The sequence below is a fragment of the Aphelocoma coerulescens genome, chromosome 9 (assembly GCF_041296385.1).
Source record: "Aphelocoma coerulescens isolate FSJ_1873_10779 chromosome 9, UR_Acoe_1.0, whole genome shotgun sequence".
NCBI classification, from domain to species: domain Eukaryota; kingdom Metazoa; phylum Chordata; class Aves; order Passeriformes; family Corvidae; genus Aphelocoma; species Aphelocoma coerulescens.
In genome coordinates this window covers 9,284,754-9,295,980 of record NC_091023.1, presented here as the reverse complement: position 1 = coordinate 9,295,980, position 11,227 = coordinate 9,284,754, and the positions used below count along the sequence as shown (strand labels likewise).

The 11,227-nt window shown below is 39.5% G+C and overlaps 1 protein-coding gene across 6 annotated transcripts in view; it reads right to left on the bottom strand.

Moving 5' to 3' along the window:
- Positions 1-1,054: 1,054 nt before the first annotated feature.
- ACSL3 (acyl-CoA synthetase long chain family member 3) overlaps positions 1,055-11,227 on the bottom strand; it is a 52,071-nt gene continuing 41,898 nt past the window's right edge. For 5 of the 6 annotated variants that reach the window (XM_069023974.1, XM_069023972.1, XM_069023970.1 and 2 more), the window contains 2 exons: positions 7,520-7,677; positions 1,055-5,201 (listed from right to left, as the gene is read on the bottom strand). In XM_069023974.1, coding sequence (XP_068880075.1) covers positions 5,038-5,201; positions 7,520-7,677 — 322 coding nt within the window. In that variant the 3' untranslated portion in view covers positions 1,055-5,037. The other variant, XM_069023975.1, reaches the window with a different exon arrangement.

The window sequence follows — 11,227 nt, the reverse complement described above, 5'->3', positions numbered from 1 at the left end:
GTTTGGGTACTTTCCTTATTATTTCCTTATTATTTTCCCTTTCCCTGCTGCCACCCCTAGATTTTTTCAGTGTACACAGTAATAGCAATTCAGGTCTACAATGTTTTTATTTGTACTTTTATTGTATCCATTTTGGATCCTATGCCTCTCTAATGGCTACATTAACATATTTTCTAAAAAATGGTTACATTTTTCCTTCCTGAAATTAGTTCCTATAATAAATGCCTACTTTATAATAGTTCTGAACTTGTTTATTTCTCTTTATTAAAGAGACCCCTAACACCATTTTAGTAGCTATAAATGCATAACAAAAAAAGAAAAAAAAAAATCAAAGTGAATCATATCACCCTAAACGATTGGAAATAACAAGTTTATAGTCTTAAAACCCCCCAGTATTTTTGAAAGAAAAAAAACCCAAACAATTACTTTGCATATAACTGAATCTGGAGGAAGATGGAGCCTTCTCATGGCTGGTTAAAGGGATAAACAAAAATATCAGCTATACAGCAGGGAAGGTTTGACATTTCATCAGCACTATGACCCTGGGCATTTGGGGAACCTGTAAATAGAGACACAAAAAGAGGAAAAAGAGGCCTCTGTTGAGATGCCTCCAGGCTGGAGTGCTACCAGCAGTGGTTTGTGAGCTTGTAATCAAAACTTGAAACTTAAGTGCTCAAGATCTCTTAAGAAGCCCAACTGCTAGCATCTCATACCTGACCCTTCAACCCACAAACTTAAGGAAAATGACACACACCAAATACAAGTCCTAGCACACTTGGATAGGAAAAAAAATGTCATAAGCCTACAGCTTTACATCAGGTATTACCACAGCCAGTGCTCTTAAAACCAGGTAAACGGCAGACCACATACAAATAAAAATTGACCAAGCATGATTAATTTTCCTGCAGTGAAAATCCAGGCTAACCTGGTAATTTCTGTGCCTGCATTCAGTCCAAAATGGTCACATGTATTTGTAAATAAAAATATTTGACAATAACAAACACATTTCTATATTATCAGCTCTGTACCACTGAAAAAACTGGACATACAGGGACCAATTTGTGAAATTAATTTTATTTTTGAAACATGATATCCAATTACAAATAAATAATTCATACAATATAACTCAATTAGGATATACAATGTTCAGGCAGTTCATAGTAACAACCCAGATCACATTGAAAATGAGTTTACATTAAATAACCCATTACAACAATATACAACTGGTCATTCAATTAACATTTCAGCCTGGTCCAAGGTGTAGGCAAGTTGAAAATTGTTCCTCTTACCAGTAAAGAAACAGATGTACATGATTTTATACTGCGTCCAAAGTAATACACCACAGTAATAAAAACTAAAAATGCTGCACTGCATCGCCTAAATGTAGTTTTAGTACAGAATAAAAAGTTTGTGAATTTTAGCAGGACAAAGGTTATTGCAAAGGAGTTTTATGTCCTATAGCAATTTCTGTATAACTTTACGAGCTTTACGGGGTGTTCCTAATCTATGGTTTCGGTTCCATACCCTTCTCTGCATCCTGTCTGTAAAGCAGTGGGATGTAGGTATGTGTTACATTCTTAGCTTCAGTCACACATTGCTTTTCACTTCCATGTCAGCAGAATCTTTCAGTGCTCAGCCACAGCTCCCCACTGAGGTGTGCTCCTGCCTCTGACACCTGCAGCAGCAGCAAACTTGCACTGTCTTTTCTGACACATAACTTTTGAATTTCTCACCTAGTCCAGAAACACCATGCTCTGCAAACAACACATCTAGCTAGAATGATAGCCTGAAGTCCTGAAATTTTTTTAAAGAATTGTAGAACTTAAAGGACATTCACAGCATCCCTGGAATTTCTTGGTCAACTGTTTTAATAATGAAATACACGGATTTTCACAACAGAGTAAGTAGTTACAATTTCCAATGATTCAGAGACCTGGTAAGTTTGTATTTACAAAAGTTTTGTTAAAAATACCCCTCTTTTGGGGGCCCTTCAGGTGAGGTATATGCCCCTTGCTCTTAGTTTGAACTCAGATTGTTTAGTTACAGCTCTTTGTATTATAAAATCCACACGTGACAGAGACCATTCCTTCCAAACATGCACTTCTCAGTTCCTGTACAGCTGCCCACAGCCTTTGGGACACGTGCAGTGCATGCCAGCAGGTACTTTTGTTCTTGTGACACAGGGCATGGGAAGACGAACCAAAAAAAAAAAGAAAAAATGGAGGGAGATTCCCAGCTGGTAAGCAGTGCACCTCTGTGGGGTTGGAACAAATCCCTCTGAAGTTGTCCTTGTGCTCAGCAACGCAGGAGCACAGGGTGGCAGCCAGAAGGACCTGGCAGCCCACAGGACCAGGACCAGGACCAGGACCAGGACCAGGACCAAGGGAGGGAGGGAGGCCCACACCTGAACTGCAGCCTGACTGGACATCCCACTACAGACCCTGTCACTGCACAGCACCCACAGGACAGGTGGCCTCAATAGGACTTGGAAGTACTCACAATCCAGTAGTAGTTGAGTCTGTCTTTTGTTATAAATCAAAGAAAAAAACAATACTCATCACAAAGCTTTTTAAAAGTCTATCTCCAGCGCTGAGACTAAATGTAATGAACTGCTTTGTTTTCACATTCTGTAGAATAAATGTCCACAATGAATCTGATGCCTATTGAAGGAGGAACTACATATATCAGCCATTTTAAACAGAAACAAACCTGAACTATAAAATCAAACGCACAGTTAGACTGCAACCCCATCTTGTGACTGGATTAGTAAAAAAAATTTAAAACTACTATTTCCAAACCATTTAAAAAGTTTCATTTATGCAACTTCTCCAAAGGGAATTTAAACCCTTAGCAGAACAAAATACTAACTTCAGATTTGTTTAACCAAAAGCAGATTTATTTTCTTAAATCTGCTGCACAATGCACCAAGTGATATACATAGTACTTCAGCAATTTATTAATTTTCGCTAAAAATCACAAAAATATTTGAACAATGTACAGGCTGTGTTGAGTTCTATTTAAGAACCTGTTGAGGGAGCACAGATACAAATTTAAGTGTTAGTAATGTCTAATACAGGGTGTGACACTTCCCTACAGCCTTGGCAATTTTTCCACATCTGGATTCTTGAATCATTTTTCAACATTTGTCTTATCTCTATTTGTCACACGGTTTTCATTTATGATCTGGATATCTAAAGGCAGTAATCTCAAAACTATGGTCCCAATTTCTTTTTGTTGCTTCTATTTCCACTTGATTACTTACACCAAAATTTACCAAATGTTAAGTTTTTTGTGGACAGCAGCAGAGAAAATCCATAATCAGCATAGACCACCTCATCATTTCATCAAAACTCAAGTACAGGGAACCTGCTTGATAACCTTCAACTCCTAGAAATCTGCTTTCTATAATCAATGGAGAGCATAAATTAAAAAAAAATACTTCAGAGGTTTATAGCACGAGAATTTGCATATCAAAGACCTCCCAAAACCTCATGTCACAAAGACAAACAGCAGGAACTCCCTCTCCCAAACTAAGCTTCTGCCCCTCAGCATTGCTATGTGCTGCCATAGCAGGGGACTAAGTGAGCATCAGGACCTTGAGTTTTATTACTACAAGTAAATGATACATGAGAGTAATCTCCAAATTAAAGCCATTTTAATATTTGCTCCATCACAACGTTGACTGATGTATGCCGTTTCATATTCTCATGTAACCCTGATTATTCTTTCCAGAAATATTTTGAAAAGAAAATTCACATCTGAAAAAAATCTGAACACTCTCACTGAAGAAGAACCCCCATATTTTTTCAAACAATATCCCTGAATCTCTACTGAAACAGAAATTAAGACTCCTTCCCAAAGTAAGAGTTGGGTGTAACAAACCAAGCAGCATAAATAACTCTGACTGACAAATGCTTCAAATATCTGTTTTGAAAGCAAAAAATACTGCACAAAAGAACAGAGTATCAAAGGGAGATTTTTAATGGCACAAAGGGCAGCTAGGCACTGTGTGAGCTGAGAACATAACTGTCATTATGACTTTAAAAATCCCCCCCAGGAAGATGTGGGTTGCAGCTAGGGCAGAGCAAGGGTCTTGTCAAACCTTCACAAACAACAAAAGAGCAAACCCAGTGTAATGTCCAAACCTAATGAGAAAAGACAAAGATTGCTACAGTCCCTCTGCTAAAAGAACACTGTCAAGCTTGTAAAGTGTTAGGAAAAATTAATGATAAGAGTTCATATTAGCACTACACAATTCAACTCTGGATGAAATGGTCACGAGCTATTTAAAAAAAGGAGTTTCTGTATCTGAGAGATTATTCTTAGGTTTAACTTCTGCTGTGTTAATATCATCTTCTGTATTAAAGGAGCTTTAACTAACACCTGCAAGAGTACCTGCCTTGAGGCAGAGCTGTGCCATGACCATCCTTCCATTTTCAGATAAAAATAAAAGTAACCATTAGGCACATATTGAAGGTGTATTACACAAGCTGGAATGTCAAACATTTTCTCCCTCAGATTCACACAGAAAAATAGCACAGCAGCAAATAACCTGGTCCTCTGTTCAACAATTACCTTGTTACAAGCATTTTCAATGTACATAATGTCACATCAATACCTTCTTATCTTTAAATAATTAGGTAAAAAAAGGCCCCCAGTATAACCATTTCTTACATAGCCAAGTTCTCTCTATATACATCCAAATTTTAAAGATACAAATAAAACATTATACAGGATTTATAAATGTTTAAAAACTTGAGGCTTCAGAATCATGGTTTCCCAAAAAGACCTGGGAAAATCCACAGACTGACAAGGTAGCAGAGAAAACTGGAAAAAAGGAGACAGACACAAGTTTGCTGCCATAACATTTTACTAAACGTGCCAGTCATCATGGTGATGCCATTAGAAAGAACAGTTTAAGCTGGAAATGAGGAATGGTGGTTTTGTGTGTTGATCTCAAGCGTTGAGTTGAGACAGGCAATTCAAGTATTTCCTATTTGATCCAAGCTCATTGTAGCAAAGTGGTGCAGAGGAGGATTATTTTACGTTTTTGCCATACATTCGATCAATGTCCATTTGATAGAACGCCGTGAGCTCTTTGCGTTTTAGTTTGAACGCATCTGTCACCAGACCAGTCTCTGGGGTCCAAGGATCAGGGCTCAAACGGATTTTTACTGGTATTTCAAACTTCTCCAGATTTGCTGTAAAAAGAAATATTTTTAATACAGAACCTAAACGTAACCATTTTCCTAAAGTTAAGCACAAAAGGAGAAATCATATTCTCACACAGAAAAGCATGTGACATAAATGAGGAAGTGCTCCTCCAACCTCCCACGTTGGCTTTGACAACCTGTGGGGTCACAAGCAGAGTGGACAGGATCCAGCAGTACCTGTTGGTCAGTTTCCACTGAAATACTGGAATAAAGCCTAGCTGTTCAGGTTTCTGTGCTGCTCCCTAACTTCAAAAAAGTCTCAGTGCATGGAAATGGTATCTGCAAAACACACTCTGCTCTACCAGCACCATGGTGCTCATCATCTGGAGATAAAGTCTTAATATCCATACAAGCTAAGCTTGAAAAAATGAGGGAATTTGTTTTTTCCTGATAGCTGTAAATTGATCAAGAGAATTAAGTTCATATAGCAGCTCTTCCCTGTACTGAGAGCAGTGCTCTCCATGTTACACCTCCTGCACAAAACACTATCATTTGCAACAGTTTCTGCTATGATTTCAGGTATGAGAAAAGAAAGAAGAGTGGCCAACAGGCAATAAAAAAAAAAAAAAAAATCTCTATTTTCAAGTTGAACTTCAAAAATATACACAAATGTATATTTATCCTGTGCAACCTGCCATTTCTAGATTTTCCTGCCCCTTTTTCTCTCTTTGGCATTAGATTACTGGGTTTGCATTTTCGGATTTTTTTTGCAATTTATCACTAAAACCCGTAGTATTTAAAAATAAAGCCTGTGATACCAAAGTGAAAATCAGAAGCAAATACAAAATAACATCAAAATCACTGAATGAAAAACTACCTTTTATCAATTAAAAAAAAGTATTTAATTCTCTTCAGAATAGTTAGTGCTTCAGAAAAAAAGGAAGGCAACTTTGTACATGCTCCCCATCACAGCAGCTTCTGAGAATGACTTTCCCCATGTGCTCCACACAGTGAAGAAAGCCAGACTACAGAGGTGGGGCAAGGAAAGAGCAGCTGCAGTGCTGAGACTGCACTCATGGCAGGACAGTGCTCCTGGGATGGGAGCTGGCAAGTATCTCATCAGATTTTAATATATTCACAAGCAATATGGAGAAGAGACGAAGATTAACAAGCAAAGATTGCTGGAAGCATGTAGTTATCCAGGGTAGAAAGGAGGACAAAGGGCAAAGAGGGGCAGAAGGACATCGTGATACTGAGTAACTGCAACACAGCAGCAAACATCCATTGCAGGAAAGTGTCAAGAGAATGAGTATGGAAAATTTTACACCCCTGATGACCATTAAAAAAAAAAAAATCATTCTGTGGCCATAACTGACAGTGTTATGAAAAAAGCTCAGTGTTTAGTAATGGGCAAAAGCAAAAGGAAGGCAGAAATTGTTAAGAAGAACAAAATATCACTGTGCCAGTAATAAAATATCATTCTGCACCAGAACAGCCTGACAGACTATGGCCAATTAGCACGAAAAACATACTGAGGGGGAAGAATAACCCACACTGACAGAATCACAACCACCGCTGGGACTGCTCACTGCCTCTCCCAGACCAGAACTCAGCAGAGTCACCCTGAACTGGCAGATGGAAGGCTTGGGACAAACAAAGCATTTCTCCACACAAACTGGCCAAGCTACACAACTCACCACGAGACACTATGGACACTGATATGGAACATCTGAGTAACTCTGAAATGTGGCAAAAGTCTTCTGAAAATTACTAATTACAAAGATGCTGCTCTGGTTTTGGAAATCCTTCAGATGGAAGTGTGTGCCCCTGTCACCATGGGTTTATTTCAACTCAGCACTGGTATGTCGCATGTGAGACTGATACCTAACACATATTATGATTATGGATCTATAGATGGCCCACACTGTTTTTGGACCAGCAGCTAAAGCCAACAAGATACTAGAGGACATCTTAAAGAACACCAGACACATATGAAGAACTGTGATACTAAAGTGAATACAAAATAACATCAAAATCATTGAATCAAAAACTACCTTTCATCAATTTAAAAAAAACATTTAATTCTCTTCAGAATAGTTAGTGCTGCAGAAAAAAGGAGTACTTGAGAAGTTTGCCCTATTTTTATATTGTCTTCTCAGCTATATTTACCACAGTAAAAGAAGCTCCATGAAACAAAAGGACTGATCCAACTCATGTTTCGTCGTTGGGGTTTTTTGTATGAAAATTTCACTTCCTATAGGTTCTATGAAATAGACATACTCAAGGAAATATTTTTAGGGCCTATGATTATCTGTTTCACAGACACTGCAGTCCACAAGGTTGATACCGTCTACCCAGCCACTCACCTGCCATGGCAGCCTCAGCTAGCACCTTCAGTACCTCTTTTTCCATCTCAGGACTGTTACAGATCTCTTCCCAGCTTCCTTTGAATCCTTTTTTTCGGGCTAGTTCTGCGAGCTCCTTTTGATTTGGCACAACAAATCCAATGACATAAGAATGGAAACTGAGAAGCACAATGTACTTTAGTATGAATTTTACAAGTAAACATCTCTTCAAAAATAACATTACAAGTTGAGGAGTTTACACTTCATACAGAGATATTGCTCTGAACAGCTGGCTTTTGTTCACCTGATAATCTTCCTGAAATAGGACACAAGTTACCTCTGCCTGCTTAAAAATAAGTAGAAAGAGAAGCTACTTACCTTACAGTAACTGGATTGCTTCAAGGTGTGCTGTCCATATGCATATTCCACTGTGTCTCATGCCCAAAGCTTTGGGAAGCAGTACCCATACGATGTCACTGCGCCCTGCCTCTGCTCATGTTTTGCAGCCCGGAATGGAGACTGGTGTGCCGCTTCCCTACCTCAGTTTCCTCTCAACTGCAGAATCCAGTTACTGTAGAGGAGTAGAGGACTGCAGTGAAGAGGGGTTGGAGAGCAGGTTGTGGAACGAGCATATGCACAACACATCTCAAAGGATGCCTGCTTCTGTAAGGGAAGTGGCTTCTCTTTCTCTTTCAAGTGATTGTCCATACGCTCACTCTACTGTTGGCACTCTTTGTCTGCTCCTGACATGCCCAGAACACAGGAAGCTATGATCTCAAACTCTTTGGGCTCTAAAGCACTATTCACTCTGAAACAGGTATTCAAGGTTTTTCAGATGGTGTAAAGTTTAGGCAAAATGTGCACAGAACCTCATACAGCAGCTTGACACATTCTAACAAAGCAGATCACAGAGCCAGAGTTGAAAGTGATCTTAGAGCTCCTAATCAATTCACCTGCCCTGAAGCAGGGTCAGATACATCTAAGAGATGTCTGTCTAAATCTTTCTTAAACATCAGCAAGCACTAATGCCAATGCTTCATCACTTGTAGCATGGATAAGCTATTCCTGATGGCAATTCCTGACTCTTCCTCTTTGCAGTTTACATCAAGAGGAGTCAGATGTCCCTCCCTTTTCCACAGAAGCTATTTTTTCATTCAGACTGTTACCTTTTTTCCTTGTCACCCTTCTAGTCTTGCTTCCTTTCCTAGGTTTATTTAGAAATATAAGCAGTGCCCCTTCCTCCTAAATCATGCCATCACAGGTCTCTGTCCAGACACCGCCATTTTTTTCCTGGACTCTTTTCATGAGGTCCATCTCTTCAGATGTGCTATATGCAGAACTCAGACCCTTTAATGCTTGGTAGAGCAAAGAGATCATTGTGCATTTTGCGGGCAATACATCTGATTATGCCCTTTACCTTCTTATAGCAGCATGGCACTTGTTGACTGATGTCAGCTCCTACAGAACTGCTACCAACTAGTGGTTCTCACCCATAAATTCTGCAGTTTATTTAGCTGCAAGTATCATTTACAACTCCTCTCTTTAAACTTACTGCTGTTTTCAAGCAAATCTCCATCTAGCCAAGCTTGCTCTGAGTTCTCAGCCTATCCTCCACTGCAGCTTTGGTTCCACTCCCACCTTAACTATCTACAGATTTGTTAAATCTTTTCAACTCTCACCAGACAGATCATTAATACAAAATATGGAAACTTAGCCCTGGCATGCAGATTACTGTAGCTATATCCCTTAAGGTCTTCAAATATCTCTAATTATGCTTTTGGTTACTGCACATTGCAATTTCTCCTCTGTTACTGGCATGAATTATAATGGGCATCTGACAGGAGTTGAGAAGACTGAACCAGAGTCCATTACAAACACAGACTTCCCTGGCAGCATGATCACAAGCTTTGCCCGCCAGCTTGAAACCATTTTCATTTTTCTCTTCCTGATAATGTATTACAGGATGATTTCAGATTAGCCTCAATATCACTACCACTTCCATCTCACCTTCTGGTTTTGACTCCGTCCCATCTCCCGCCACGCAGTCATGCTGTACTCTGTATTGAACCCCTGTAACTTTGTCTGTGGTCTGCTCCCTACTGTGTATGTATTGTGTGTAAAGGCATCTAGGACACAAAGGACTCTGGCACTTTCATCCCTGGCTCCTGTAGTCTTTTGACATGCTCAAAATCACATCCAGCAATATCAACAGCATCTCCATGGATGAACAGCATATAGAAGTAATCAGCTGGCTGAAAAGCATCAAACTTTCTGTTCATCTAAAATCCAGCCCCTAGAGTAGAAGTGTACTTGTTCTGGACAAACAGGTTCACCCAGCTGCTTTTTTCTTGAAAGAACACCTTGGAGCTCACAGTTCCTGGAACAAGTAGCTTTTCATTCTGTGCCACAAAGTTAAAGCTTCACTTGTTGCAGTTCAAATGCTAAAGCACTGTTTAGTCTTGAGAGGTATCCTGAAGGTACATCTTCCCTCTTGCTGTTTCTTATGCAGATCTTCTGTATTTGGTAGCTTTGTCAGTCTTGGAAGTGATTTTCAGTGGAAGTTGGTCCTCAAGACCTCCTTAGTCATCTCTTCCATGATGAAAGATTTTGCCAAAATGTCTGTCCTACACTAGGCAGCCTCATTCCCTTGCTGTGCTTATGATTCTACCCCATGTATGGCTCTCAGACCTATGGTCAGAAACTTATTTAGTGGCACTACATATAGATACCACTGTTTCTATTCTGTAAAGTCTGGTCCTTATCTCCTTGAGATTACTAAGAACTCCCTCAGGTTTTTTGCCATGTTTCCTCATTCCTCAGGTAACTGAGTTACTAATTTTCCTGAGGTGATGCTTGAAACCCACTTCATTTGTGTTGGATAGGTGAAGCGTTGATAAAGCAGTCAGAGTCTCCCCTGACAGAGCTCTAATCCCGACTCCTTTCAGCAAATGTTTTTATTCCTTATCTCACTTATTTTGTCTGAAGTCAATACAGCTTTTGAAGCAGCAATATCATGCAAACAATTCTGATTCCCGACTACCATGTTCAGAGGAGCTTTGCACCCTAAAATCTAAGGTCAAATCACATATTAAAGCCATTTGTAAGTCTGCCCTCCTTGTCCTTGCACATGTGGGAAACAGAACAGCTACAAATAAAGGACTCCTCCTGCATACAAGATCATCCAGGCAAAGTATAAGGAGAAACAGGATCTAAGAAAGGTCACAGGCACTGTTACAAAATCTCTCTGAGCTCAGACTGCTGAGGTGAGCACATACCCACAATGAAATGTGCATATGGACAATCATTCAGGGACTCTTACATGGCTACTCAGGCTACATTACATACATAACAGTATTAAGAAAAAATACAGCAGCAACAGAAAAACTCATCTGGAATGTCTTGCCTTGTTTGTCCCTGGTCTGTACTCGTTTGTAAATTACCTTTAATAATTGCTCATAGGTTTTCCTATTTTTAAGTAACAGACACAACATGGCCTATCAGAGTCAAGTGTCTGTCTGGCAAGTGCATTTTAGCTTCCAATGTTATGTTGACCTAGAAAAATTAACACAAAAATTTGGTAGCACGAGTCCAATAGTGAACTGCAATCCTAGAAGAGAAGAAATCACATGTAGGAAGCTCTTTCTCCACAGATTACAGAGGGTGCTTGGAACAATCATAACTTCGGGCTGTCAAAGTGAGCAAACATGAGACTCACTCAGTGAGTCCAAA